This window comes from Halyomorpha halys, unplaced genomic scaffold, assembly GCF_000696795.3.
Source record: "Halyomorpha halys isolate HHAL.00 unplaced genomic scaffold, Hhal_1.1 Scaffold1014.1, whole genome shotgun sequence".
NCBI classification, from domain to species: Eukaryota; Metazoa; Arthropoda; class Insecta; order Hemiptera; family Pentatomidae; genus Halyomorpha; species Halyomorpha halys.
In genome coordinates, this window is record NW_027116643.1 from 723,840 (window position 1) to 739,349 (window position 15,510).

Here is a 15,510-nt window from a genome sequence, read left to right on the forward strand (position 1 = left end):
ATCTTGTTCTAGACCTGATACCATACCTTGTATTTGAGTGTAGTAATTCGTGCAACCAATTTCATCCTCGCAGTAAGTTCCGTTTTCTGAAGCGCAGTCGCATTGTGCGTCGCAGACATTGGCTTTCTTGATGCATCTTCCGTTGGGACACAAGAAGTCTTCTTTTCCGTCACATTCTTTACCTTGAATAGGAGTAAAAATAAAAAATTCACATTGCCATTTTTTGTCAAATGGAAAAATTTTACTGCCAAAAAAAGGTAGTAATAGATAAATAAGGAAATTTCGAGATCTCACATTGATACCAACTGATAGACTTATAAGAATGATGAAAATTGTTCTGCTGTCATTATCACTTTTTTCTTTAAACACTGGATCGGTTTTGGGGAATTAAACATACAGATAGCAGTAAGTTCTAAGAAGGGTGAGGATTGCAATGAGAACACCATTCCTTAAAAAAAAATATTATCTAAAGGGACAATATCATGAAACTGGAATGACAATAAAATCAATAATAGACGATACTGACAGGTTAAGGAGGAAATTTTGAAGTATTCAAAGTTCGAAGTGGAGAAGCTATGAGTGTTTCGTTCATACCGTATATTTCACTTTATGCTTGCAGAAAATGCCAAAATAATGGCCAAGCAAGGTTTCTGTTTTTAACGAATCGAAATTTGCACAAGATCCTTACTATTCGAAATATCATTAAGAAATAAGCGTCTGTCGGACTGAGGTAAATGACTATAACCAAGAAATCAGTTAGGTCAGTCTGGGTTTTGTATGATGACTATCATTCTGGCTAACTGTGCAGGGGTCCCTTACAGTAATCAGCAGAAGTGATAGGTAGCTGGGATGGAAGGAGCATATATATCTTAGAAAAATATCATGAAAACCGCTGCTCCTACCAAGGTAAATATCATAAACTACTTTTTAGCAAAATAAAGTAGCTTTAATTGGAGTAGTAGCAGACATCTTTACGTCTTATGAATCCTAAGATGTAGTTATCTCAAAATTATTTCACTAACTACTAAAACCGTATCTTGGCAACTATTCCACGTAAAGAGAGCTATTAAAGGTCCTTTATTAGGACTCATTTAGAAGAAAATTTATTCTATTGAAAATTATGTTCCAATGGGTTTTTTTAGTGTTGTGGATAGTTCCGAATGGAAAATTATTATATTTTTAATTTTTTAAAACAGAAACCATTTTTATTCTAGACTACTTGGCAGAACCATCGAAGTAATAAAAAATTAGGTTGAAATATATATCTTTTTTTCTCACCGCGCTCTCCTGGCAGGAGCATTTCTCAGCAGCTAGAGTACTCTTACGTTAATCGAGTGTGGAAATACTGTATTCTTATTCTCTCTTAAATTGATTTCTGTTTTCTCGGTCCATATTATCTGCCACTTATTTATATTTGTTTTACCATGAGAGTATAAAAGTCATAATTATGGACAAGCTGATGGCGGGATGAAATGATGCAACTTTTGCCACCTGATTAGCTTTACAATTACCCAGGATGTTCTGGTATACAAATAAACAAAATTGTGCTAACGGTCCAATTCAATTTGAAAAGTAGTTAAAATTTGATTACTGCGATAGGGTGTGTTGTATATATATTTTTCAATTGTGACAACAAACCCATAGTCTGTGAATAGTAGTATATTATTTTTATTTGTTCCATAATAGGCGTCCCGTAACCCCAGGTAAATCGCTGCCTGCTCTAACGTAAATGAATTGCATTCGGAGGGAAGATTTGTTTGGACTATGGGCATCCAATATTGCTGCTGCTCCATCAACACTATTTTGGAATCATTGCTGCGTCTATTTAATAAGAGTAGGGTATTTAATATTCACTGATTACAATGAGTGCATAATCCATTTACTAGATGCTGTAATTGATTATGAATTAACACTTCGTAATAGTTGGTAGCAAACATATTGCATCATTGCAGTAGTATTATAGCAATATATTTATAAATACAAAATGTAAAACAAGGAGCGGAACAAATTGAATTCAAGATGTTCTCAAGATGTCCGAATATTTCAACTATAAAATCTATTCTTGTAGGATTTGGTATTGACAAGATCTCGGGAAATTATTTAGCCTACATAATTACAGTAAAGATTTTGCTCTGAAACAGAAAAAAAGGAGAATATTTTTCTCTAAGAGGCCGAGAAATGATTCTAACAATGAAAATCTGTAAATATTTAATTAAATTGAGTATTAAAACGAGATCCCTGAGGCCCATAAAACAATGACTCTAAACCCTAACTTCTATTACCGAGACCAGATTATGTCTATAATAAATAGAGCCCCTCGTACTTGAAGTGGTCCAGTACAGGCATAAAGCCCTCACATAGACTCCTTCATAAAACCAAACGATTTTCTGATACCTCCCAGGGGATGGTTATAGCTGAATTAAAGTGGTCTGAAGTAGCCAACTCCAGCCTCTGGCTTCATCTCAATTAGGGTGTTACCTAAACCCTTTGTACACTGAACGATAACGGGACGGAGGTAAGGTACTTTTATTTAATCAGCTACCAGCACTTTCACGGATCACAATATTTCAAATAAAAATCTGCCAAAAATAAAATAATGTGAACCAAAGAAAAATATTATATCAATTCATTTATCTTAGATTTGAAGATTAAACTAATTGCTTTAGGATGTATAATTTCAAAGATGTTTACAATTGATATAGCGGGCGAAACTGTGATTTTTCTACACTGAAAGTAAACTAATCCACACTCTTGTAAACTACCTAAAATCTAAATTTTGAATTATATTCTTAATGACTAATGACGTGTAATAATTTTGAATATATCAACAATGTTTGACTTTTTTTTACAATAGTGAGCCATAGCAGCTGGTGGTGGTGGCTGATTATTATTATTTTCTTAAAGGTAACCCTACACGCCCAGTCGGGGTGAGAATCATCATACAAAAGCTAGACTGACCTGAATGACTTGGCCATCCAAGTATCGACTGACAATATCGAATCTCCTGTAGTGTCTCTTTCGATCCCTAATATACAAAAAGTTTGGTTGGCTATTATTTTGGCATTCCCTACAAGAATAAAGTGAAATGCACGATATGAAAGAATATAAAGATGGCCCTTTATATAAGAGGTTAATCCCAAAAGTAATTTCCACTTTTGCTTGCTCGCCGCTGAAGGTAGTTTTTTATCTATGTGAGAATCAAAAACAACAATAATATCTTCACAATCAAGAAATTCACTTGCATTTTACTTTTAGACAACAAGGAAAAAATTTAGCCTCGCTTGTGGTCAAATTCGTATTAGAGCATAATCGATAGAACAGTTTGTCTGATTTTCTTAAAATATCCAGACCGTATATATAGACTTCATACAAAGGGAAAGCATGGTTATTTACAGAGGAAGGGATATGATCTCCGAATAGATTGAAAAAGAAAACTAAGGAGCACTTCAGGCCATCATGAGAAATAAGAAGCTAAGCGTAATTCCAGATGTGACGACGAGATGAAAGGATCACTTTCTCAAAAATAATCAAAAGTGCCTGATCGAGTGAGCCCAGTGCAAAAAGCCAAGACCCATTACTTCAGTAAATGATATGCCGCGGACTGAAACCTATTCTATACATGTTTTTGTAACAATAATGGGGAAACTACCATCGGAAAATAATTCAAGGACGAAAGCATAGAGATAACACATAATCGCAGCAGTGTCCAAGTTAAAACCAGAGTGTCCAAAGAAGGAAAGAGACTGATAAGGCGGCGTGCGTAATTCCTACCCTTAAAACCCTATCCCCGGGGTTCGGGATGCGTCGAATTGAGAGAGTACTGTGGAAGAAATTGGAGGCTGATGATAGTCGGGTGGAAAAAATATTGGATTGTCAGCTTCGAGAAGAATGGCCTGGTAGAGAATGGAAAAATTTTCTGGGAGATGGTAGACCCACGTTTTTATGAAACTAACTGGTTTCTCCAGTCTGCCTTAGGAATACGAGGTGTAGTGGCGAATGGTTTATTGCTAAAGAACGTGAGATGTTGATGTCGGGCTGCGCCATAGTATTGAAACTACCGTTAAAATCCGTTTGTCCGAAATACCAGCCAGAGTGGAAGGGAAAAAAAAGTGAAAAATGAGGTTTAGAGCTGTAAAAAATAAATATGGACACACTGATATCACTTTGTTTTTCATCGGAGATTTAAAAAAAAATATGCTGTTACTTTTTACGCCCAGGCGAAGTTTAGAGTCCCACTTTGTTTTAAACAGTTAGCGGATGAGCCATCTACCTCAACGGGATAAATCATCAGTATTACCTCCTTTAAATTTGAAAGGCTGTCAGAAAGAATCTTTAATGCCCGAGGAACTTTCCAATAAGTGGTGAGTGGTGGGGCAGGGAGGACAATTTGTGTCAAAAGTTTAAAAGGGGAGCTTTCAAAAGGATCTCTGTTATTTTATTCCAATTTAATAAACGTCACGGATTGCTAGCTAAGGAGTGATGGTAAAGTATGTCCAAAGGGTCGGCTGTTCTCTGAACTTCGCTCAATAAAATTACATGGACTCTGAAGAACTAGGATGAGTTTTATAGAGAATTTTAATTTTTGTATAAATGTTCATAAATTTTACATAATTTTTAGTTTACTTTTACTTTATTAGTATATGTTATTATTACTTTTCTTTATTCCTTGTTTTACTTTTATTCTCTGTTATTGTATTACTTTGTAATATTATTTAAATTGTTTGTATATTTTAGCCCTGATGAAGCCCTGCCACCTGGTAAGAAACGTTGGTTCATAATAAATAGTTTATTTACTATGTAAGTTACTTTGGCCGCACCCGAACTATCTTCCATATAATAATATATATATATATATATGTTTTTTTAAAATTTCTTATTAATTAATTCAGTGTTCATTAAATATTGAGAATAAGAGTAATATGCATTCGGTTATGAACATGGTAACTGAAAAAATGAAAACTTTATAACATATTTAAAATAAGTATTAATTACAATGTTTTACTTTAAGCCATCAGTAACTTACTACAGCTTGGTATCCTTATTATACCTTTAAGAATTCAAATTTGTTAAAACTTGTTTCATATAGAAGTCGTTGCTCGAATTTTTCCGATGTAAAATGATATGGAGTCATTGAGCCTCAGATTTAAGAAGCTTAAATAACTATAAACTCTTTACTTTTTTAATTATTTTTTAAATATCTTCCTGAGAAAGATAATTTTTTTAAAATATTTCATTTTAAATTCATGATTTGAATTACCTCCAAATCCCAAAATAAAATTTCAAATTTTTATTATTCAATAGACATAAAAATATTTTAAAATCTAAATAGAGCTTTATATATTTACTCAATGCATAAATGTTACTGATCACGAATTTTAAAATTTCTTAAAAAAAAAAAAAGAAAAGTTTGTCTACTTTATCGGAAGCTAATTCCATTCACAATGGTCCAACATTCGTTACTTGATCGTTTGAAAAAAGATTCATACTTTTCAGCAGGAATCCTCGATGTTATAGTAATTAAAAAATAATTTGTATCCATTTATATTGCATCTGATATCTAAATGGCGGCTATCTGATCATTTTTAGACCATCGCCTGAACAGTAATTTTTAGAGTTTGCACACGTATGGTGTTTTCTGAATAATTCAACACTGGGATGTCCTAAGCCCTTCAAATAAACCGCATTTGAGTTGGGAACATTCTGGCATACAAATCAGATTTATTTATCTACATGTCTAATATATTTATGCAAATATACAATATTTCGCCAAAGCTACCCAACGAAAATGAACACAATTCAATTTCTACAGGGTAATTTAAAAAAAAACATCTAAACACTATTTTATGGCGCTTACAAGCATGTGTCACTTACATATACGAAATATCAGAGGTGAGTTATTTACCGTTTAAAAATAAATTTCTCTTAAAAATTGTATTTTATTTATTTATTTTTTCAAATTTTAAAATCTCTGTTTGAAAAGGGGGATTGACAATCTGAAAATAAAACAAATGAGAAGCCTCTAAATCACTAAACTCAAATAAATTTCAACTTTTTGATTCGATTGTAATAAATTGTTAATGATTGTGAAAAATGTCTTTTAAAAACCTTATTAGCACAAAAAAGTTGATAACTTGTTTCTTTTTCTATGAAATTCTCCTGCGAAAGTTGCATTTTGTTCATCTTCATTGGTTGACTTTAGGGATATATAATACATAAATAAAAACGTAGCAGACACACAAAAAAAGACCTAATTGTTGGTAAGCTAAACCCAATGTAGTCTATTTGAAATTATTCAAACATTCTAGTGCTGAAGGGAGAGAGAAATACTTTATTTATCTATCCTGCCTAAATACATCAGGTTGCTATCTCACACAGCATACTTATCAATCCGTAATCGGGCATATATAAATTACACATACATGGTATAATCAGAAAAAAAGAGATACAATAATAAGATATAATAAACAATTTTTTTCCCCAACAAAAACAAAACAATAAAATAGTACACGTGAGCTAACTATAAAAAAAGATTAAAAAAAAAAATACTGAAAACTTAAATAGAAACAGCCACCATTTGGAAACCGTATGGAGAAAAAATATTTTTATCAAAATATCAAGGCTCCACCAAAAAGGTGTGAATTTTTTTGAAGAGTTCGAAAAATCACCTATTGTTTTTTTGGACCACTCAAAATGGAATGAAACTAGAGTAAAATCGCTACACTATGAAGTGACACTCCAAATTAATTTGCAAATATTTTAAGTTCCTGTAGGATTGAAAATGGTATAAAATTATCAATATCAAACAATTGCATAACTTATCTTGATAATGACGACACATACATTTTTTTTCATATAAGTTTTATTTTGTGAAACTCTTCCCATATTTTATCACTATACACCTATATTTCTTTCATTTCCGTTTCAGGGCACTCCCCTGATCTTCAGGATGAACCTAGTCCACGTAAAATATTTTGTGATTATTTAATAAACTTTACTATATTTTTTTCTTCGTTTTCACCAACACACTCTAGATGTATTTCTCAAAACACACAAGAGGGTTTCTCAAAACAAAACTCACACGAAATATTAACCTTTAATAATTTAAATTAACCTTTCAATTGAAAAACTTCGTATAAGCCTTAACCTGGTCATCTTTAACATATGAGGAGGTTATGCTAGAGGTACCAACCTATTCTAACCAAAGTGACAGGGCCGAGTTTTGATTTCGTGAGACCACCACGAAATGAAAACTACCCAGCTAAGCGGGGATCGAATCGGTGTCGTTGAAGGTAAGGTGACTTCATAACTCTTTATAATTAATAAATACGTTGCCTGTTCTACAGATATGACTTCCTCATCCCCTGTTGCTTGCGAGCTCAGACATCAGCGGCCTAGAACCCTAAATAAACTTCTTACTTTAACGAAGGTACTAACTAATATCATAGAATAAAGATGCCAACTGCAGTGTATCTCCATCCTTTCCGTTGAGAGAAATCTGGTCCAGCCGTTGTCAGCGCTACGTGCAGCGATATATCAGACTAAGCACGTCGTCCCTCAGGGAAAAAAACTATTGTATTTTGTGAGCTGAGTTGTCCCCGAACATCTTAAGACTTATATTGCGCTTGAAAGAGACATACAATAGAATAACAAACATTGAGCCTTCACTTATTGAGGACGACACTGGCAGTTTTAAGCTGGTTTCCAAGCTAAGCTCTAAAATTTCCAGTGCCACTTAATTTCCTTCATGAGTCGAGCTTAATAATAATAATAAAAGCCGAAACGAATTCATCTTAGAAGAAATATGCCTTTGGATTTCTTAAACTTCACTATCATATAAGTTTAAATTTTTAGCCGATTCCCAGTTATAACTAATTTTTCAATCTTGCTCGATTGAAAATTTTACTCTTTCAAACGCTGGTAAAATAATCCCACGCCTAATTCTAGAATTTCTGGGACGAGGATGGAAAGGAAGAATTTCCTTCTAATTCTTTTTTGTGATATGATCTCTCTCTTGGAGGTAGATTAATCTCGTCCGTACATCAATCACGTTATAATTGAATGTTTTAAAGTTAAGATAAGAATTCAACCATAGAGGGCGGTATTGGTGGGTTCATGTCGAATTATAGTTTTAGTGACATTTTTATAGTTCTTCGATATAACTAATTTTTTTTTTTCAAAACGTGTGGATTTATAATTAATTATATATATTTGTTAACTTTATCTATTTTTTTATAATCTTTAAATTTCTTTCTTGAGACTGGCAACTTTTTACTAAATAATTCAAAAACACTATCCAAAATTATAGTCTCAAAACATTTATTTCATTCACACGTCCAACGTTTCGGCCAATTCGGCCATCCTCAGGGACAATCTTAATTTACTATGAGACATATCATTTAACCCTTTTAAAAAAACTCCATACAGGCCATTCTGCCCAGGTCAAAACATTTACATCTAATATGTCAAAAATACATAAAAAACACAGTCAAATTATTTCTCTTTTACCACAATTTATACACTATATATTATAACCTCACTTGTCTCTATTTTATTCACACCTGTAAATAAAACTTTACAACCAGCGAATGTATAAAAAAACAAACAATTTCATGAAGGTTAAGGTCATCCAATGTACCTCTTCATTAAAATTGAAATTTAATAATCAACTATTCCACCTCCTTCGTAAACGTCGCCTCGTATCTGCTAAGTTCGTGTTGATAGTCCTTGAATTAGAGGGTTAGTGTGTGTTGGAAGTGTGTCGTGAAGCCGTTTATATAGCGATTTTATGGCTGTTTGAACGTAGGAAGTTTGTAAGTCTTGATGTAAGTTCTTGTTACTGATGTAGGGGAGGGGGAGAGAGCGCTACGTATTAGTGTCAGTAAATTTTATTGAACTTGTTGAAGTTTCAGTAAGTTAGTTTGTTTTTTTTTGCATATCCGTAAATTAGTGCGCTGAAAGTATATATTGGTCTAAGAAGGTAAGTATAAATATTTAGTTTTTCCGAAAATGGTAATTTTTATCGTTTATTTAAAAGATGAAATAATAGTTTAAGTCGGAAGTTTAACTTTTTGTTTTATTATTTTGATACGGGAGGTACATGTAATTCGATTTAATTAATCTATTGATTATAAAATAATAAAAAAATGAATATTTATTCATACGGTAAGCTGAATTCCAGAAATAGAGGGTTTCAATTTCAATCAGTTTAAATTCTCCCTGAACTATCTATTGGAAGCCTTTCCCTGAAGCAAAAGTCAAGGACGATACTGACTTCTGAGACTTACCTTCTTTAAATAATTGAGAAAGTAGCTAGAAGGTTTTAGCAGTCAAAGGCCTTTTTCCGGATATTGCATTTTAAGAATCCTCAATTTCCATTTTATCGCTTACAAAGGTATCAAAGTAGTATTATAATTTTAAAATTTTGTAGGACTGTTAAACGAGATAAATTAACAATCTTTTTTTCATAGAATGGTCCTGTTTAGACATTATTTATTGCTTTTTGTGTGTTCTTTTTAGAAGAAATCGTTGACAAGTTGAACGTATGTGTTAGTGAAAAGCTTTCAAAAAGGTTCGATATAAAAATTGTCCGATCCTGATTAGTGGAATGAAAATTAAATCAAGTGAAAAGACAGATATGTGAGTTTTATTAAATACTGGAAGGAATGTATGGAAAAAGTTTTAAAGAAAACTTCGAAAGTTTAATTTTTATGCAAACGTTCTTTAATGAAAGGTTTTAGAGACTGGAACAGCATTATTTGTTTAGTCTGTTCTTCTCAAGACAGAAAAAGTCGGAAAAAGATGCATATTTGTCCGGGTACATGACTTTCTCTTCTCTAATCACTTAATCCAGAAATAATAATAAACTCCTTAAGAATCGTCCACAGGCTTATAAGATACATGAGGGCCAATTATCTATAAAATAATACACGTCGTTATAAAGAGCTAATGACCCTAATGTGGGCTGTGTATCATATCAGGTATGGAGGCAAATATTTGTCAATGGCAGATGGTGTACACGAGTGGCCACGAAATAAATTTTATCAATTTCTAGTGTTCTATGGGAAAAGGGTGTTGGAATTGCAACTCCACTTAAATTGTTTTATGTATGGAACATGTGTACATATATCTTTACTCAGTAGCGCAAATTAGTTCCATGATATATGAGAACAAATATTTTTACATTATTTACAAAAATTGTTATGGTGAACTTGCTAAAGGCGTGGTTCTCGAACTCCGAATGTAAGTTAGAAAGGCAGTTATTTATGATAAAAATAGGAAAGTTCAAGAGATATCTAATTCTTCGAAAAATATAAAGGTTTAATATAGTGTTTCTATTGGTTGAAAAAAAAAGATTTTAAATGATTAAAACACATAAAATATCGTATTTTGCATCCTTTCAGACCGGAGGCACAGCTCTCGGCCCCGGAAAGGGAAAAGAAGAAAATATACGAAAAATCTACTATTTGCAAAAGAAACCCGTGAGACCTTCGGAGAGAGAGATCATCACGAGAGACCTCTAGTTTAGATAGAAAAATATCAAATAGAGGTAGAAGCTGTTTAGAAAACCTAAGTGTCTTGTGAGAATTAGGGATATACCTATATGGGAATTAACTTTGAGCAAGTCCCAAACTGTTTATTTAGTTTACTTTTTTATCTCCTTTTAAGTTTTTTCAATTTATTTTAAAATCATTAATATAACATTTTAACTTATGCACACACTTTCATTTATTAATAAGTGTTTTTATTATTATTTTTTTCCGTGCATGGATATTGTTACTTTTAACATTTGATCAGTCTTTAAATTTGAATAAAAATTGAATAGTAAGTTGGATATTTGTGTTGTATCACCGCGAGAGAGAAATATGAGATGAATCTCGTACAATGAATTTCTCATTGCTGATAATTTGTTTTCCCAATGGATCGTAACAAGAACGACTTTAAGGCAAGTTCTAATTGGTATTGAATCAATAAGATTCAGACTTAATTGATAAAGTAAACGGAAGGGGGAGCCTGTGTAAGAAGCAAACAGCAGTTCCATTTCTTCCCCGCTATCAACTTACACCGGACCCAGCTTAGGGTTTGCACTGCCGCTGAGATCTGATCTCGAGAGTCAATTACCGCTCATATAACTTACCACTCGGCTTAATGGTGATTCGATCTGCCTCACTCATCTGTCCTTCTGAAATTTATGAGCTTCTTTCTCTTATTTGCTAAGAGTTAAGGGGACACCTTAGCTACAGAAAGATAAAGTTCTATTAGCACAAGAGCCGGGAAGAAAAAAAGGCAGTTATTTCACTCCAATTTTTGGTTACTTTAATGAAAACTATGTATAATTACTAGTCAAAATTGATGAGTCTGCCAAGTATAGGTAGGGGGAATAAAAAATGGCGGCTGTTTCAAAGCGATAAAAAAACTAATTTTTCATTCGGAGCTCTATATCTTAAAAACTACAAACAACATTAGAAAATCTAAGAGGACGTTATTTAAATAAGAGTAAATTTTCTGAAATATTACGCTATTTACGTCCAATAGTTCTCGAGATTTAGCTTTTCAAAAAGCAAAATTTCTAAAAAATGTACTGAAAGATTAGTAGTTAGTTAATTTATTTTGAATAATCTACATGTCAGGAACTACGTGACGTACAGATGTCTTCGGACAATAAGTTTTATTTATGAAAAACTTCATTTCAGAAACCATTGGACGTACAGATGTCTGCCAGCGCTCAAATTAAAGCTAGTTAAATTTACTACAAAATAGTTAATTATGTTTATCTTTGTAGGAGTAGTATTTTTTATGATATTTGACAAAATAAATTCACAAAATGTCAATTTCTAGTTGTTCGTGTAAAATGTAGATTTTTGAAAAAAATATATCTCTAGATCCATAAGACGCATATGTCTGCCAACACTCAAAATAAAGTAAATTTAACTTTCTATAAAGTAGTTTATGACACTTATCTTTGTAGGGATAGTAGTTTTTATTATATTCACATATGAATATAAATTTGGCAAATGAAAATTTGTTCGAACAACTTATAAATGAATTTATTTTAGCAAATTTCATGTAAACTATTACGAAGATAAACATTATAAACTACTTTATAGCTAATTAAACTAGCTTTAATTTGAGTGCTAATAGACATCTGTACGTTAAATGGTGTTTGAGATATAATTTTTTCAAAACAAATTCATAAACTACTGATCTTTTAGTACGTACAGTAAAATCCCATACAACATTTTTATGAAATGTTGCTTTTTAAAAAATCTTTAACGTAAATAGTTCTTTTAGGGCTAATATTTCAGAAAATTTACTCTTCTTTAAATAACGTTCTCTTAGGTTTTCTTGTGTTGTACCTACATTTAAGATATAGAGCTCCGAATGAAAAATTAGTTTTTTTATCACTTTGAAACAGCTGCCATTTTTTATTCCTCTTGTCTATACCTGGCAGACTCATCAATTTTGACTAGTAATTATACATAGTTTTCATTAAAGTAACCAAAAATTGGAGTGAAATAACAGCCTTTTTCCTCCTCTTGGGCTCTTGTACTAATAGCATTATTGTTATTCGGAATGTCTTAAGTCAAGAAGGTAAAATTTATTTACTTAGATTATTTGTAAATTAAATACATGCTAGTGGATGATTGTGAAGGCTTAAAGAACAGGAGTCTGAAACATTTGGTTCATGGATCCACACTTATATCAACATGCCCGAATTTTTATTTACTTTCTATGGGTGCCAGATTACGTAAGCATCGCTGTAATTCACATAATGGAGATTGCAACCAAACAACTCATAATTCCAGACCATGGTGGGTGCATTCTGACACTCCAAGAAGTATGTTTTCTACTAGTTAATGAAATATCATTTAGTTGCCATTTCATGTGGGATGAAAGTTAATAATTACAATTATAATGTAATTAAAGTAAAAAAAAAATACCATAGGCCACGTCAAATCGCTCTGGTCGCAGCGACGTCGTCACAATAACTAGATAGAGAATAATTTAATGAACAAATTCATTTCTGATCAGGAAGCAGCTACCGCCTAAACGCTAACGTAGTAATATTAAATTTATAATCAGCCACATTTTTCAAGAATGCCTTGTGTATACTACGGATTTAAGTAGATAGCATTTGGAATAGATGTATCAGTCACCCTAAGACGATAAAAATAAAATACAATCGGTTTTTTTTTTTTTTGTAAGAACAAATAATATGTTGATTAAACTTTAGGTCATAAATTTAAAATACTACACTAAGTTTAAACTACAGTAACGATTAGTTTACTAACTTTTGGTGATTAAAAGTCTTTAAAAAGAGATAGCAACAAATGATAAAGGATTTTTGAAAGGAACCAGTTCTACGAGAGGAAATACACTAATCTATATTTGTACTTTACAAATCTTTCCAACGTTTACACTCATCTACGAAGATCCTTATTTCTCTTCAACACCATTTCCCTGTCAATACTGCATCCCTTGTACCACCTCCAACTGCGATTCTTCCAGCGGAACAAGAAATCTCCTTAAAGATCGCATCATCCAATAATAATCTATCCCTTCTTGAAATTCGTTTGCCTCTGAACTCTCGGAACACTACTAATTCTTAAAAATTCATTTTACTCCGATAAAACTTCATTGTTAACTACTGTTCACCCGTCATACCTATATTTATAAATGAAATCTAAAAATGAATCTTTTAAGTTTTATTATAGGAAAAGGGGTTTGATAAACATTTTCTTGAATCAGATTAGATTAAAATTGTAAAAAAAAATAATTTATATTAATAAATTTTAAATCTAGACTAAAATAAATCCAAATTATCAATCTATTTTTTTATTAATTTGAAATTATTATTAAATTAATAATTGAAAACAATCTGTCAATAGTCAATAAATAAGAACTTAGGGCCACAAGTGGGGGTATGTTTACTGTATGTAGTACAGTACCCCTAATTTCGGGTTAAAACTATGCAAAGCTACATTTTCGGAAATGTTGACTCAGATTAATTATTAAAACTGAGATTCGCTTCATAATCCCAGATAGAATTTGAAGACCTTTGTATTTTCACCTACTTTTTTTATTCTAGAAGAAACAAACAATAAAAGACATGTTGATTAAAGGAGTATAATAGAAAAACAAAAAATAAGAAAAATATTAGAAAACCTACGATTATTTTTTGAAAATCCTAATCCTGAGAGAAGAAGACGGTATTGTTTTTCTCTTTTCTTCCCAACCTTTTCGCATTCTTATACCTACCATTAGTGCGTCAAACTTGATAACAGGAAACTTTTAACTTCAATGAAGTAATGCTATCCCTTAAGGAGCAAAGCAATTCTCCTGCATGTTGGTTACCCTAGAAGTGAGTAACTTTACCATGTTCAAGGTCATATCGTCGGTTAAGCTTATGGCTTCTACATGGTGTACGTTATAGTGACATAAAATTACATCATAAATTTGAACATTTTGCTATTCCCATATTGCCTCCAGAATTGCGGATCTTTCTGTCAAAAGTCAGTATATCCTCTTTTGGAAAACTATAAAATAAATATTATTACTGGAGCATCTCGAGTTAAATTTTTATTTGACATTAACATATGTTAGTTAAAATTTGATTTCTAATACCCAATTGACAGAAGGAAATTTAAATTTTGAAATAAACTGAATAAGTTTTTGGAGTGGAATTTTAATTTGCCAAAAAAAAAAATCTTTTAAGAATTGGATATATTAAATTTTGATAGAAAATACTCAATAGTTCAGTATTTTTAGCGTAAAAAAAGATATATACGAATTATAAAAAAAATAATGATAAGAGTTCAAAGATCAAAAATATATATATATTTTATAATAAATACATTTTCTTTATAGCTTTTTAAAAAATATAGATTTTATATTAATACTGTGATTATCTTAAATTTCTTTTATCAATTTATTATTCCTTCACCATTCTTCACATTTATTTCTCCTGTTGCTCGCAGGGCCAGTACTTATTGTCATGCAAATTTATGATTAGTAGAAAATAGAATTGGAATATGAAATTAAATGATAACTTACAATTGAGTTCATCGGCATGGTTGTCGGGGCAGTCAGGCCATCCGTCGCACCAATAATACTTGTGCTTCAGGGTCCCGTCTCCGCACTTTCGAAAATTTTCTAAAATATTATAACTTTAATTCAATATAAGTATCTTTACATATAAAAACTTGTATATTATTAACAATATTCAGATAGAAATAATGAAACCAATATTTTTATGTAAAAAATGAACTAAAAAAAATACAACTAGCAGAAAAATTACTTGTAGTTTACACGAATAGGTAAAATGACATGATTTAGACTTGTTGAGTACTCCAATAGAGTTTCTAGATCAGAAGGTTTTGAGGCCATCTTCTTTTCAGACACCTCAGGAATTGAAGAGGAAGCAAGATTTACCGAGTGGTTAGGGAATTTCTGATGCAAGGATTGATCTCTGGTTCTGGCCAAATCGGCAACAGAGGGAACATTGAGGTCTTT

The 15,510-nt window shown here is 31.8% G+C and overlaps 1 protein-coding gene across 1 annotated transcript in view; it reads right to left on the reverse strand.

Annotated features, from left to right (window-relative positions):
* LOC106687816 (G-protein coupled receptor GRL101) overlaps positions 1–15,510 on the reverse strand; it is a gene marked incomplete at its 5' end in the record, with an annotated part of 108,227 nt that overhangs the window by 26,251 nt on the left and 66,466 nt on the right. Inside the window, 2 exon segments of the mRNA XM_067053355.1 lie at positions 27–182; positions 15,052–15,150. Coding sequence (XP_066909456.1) covers positions 27–182; positions 15,052–15,150 — 255 coding nt within the window.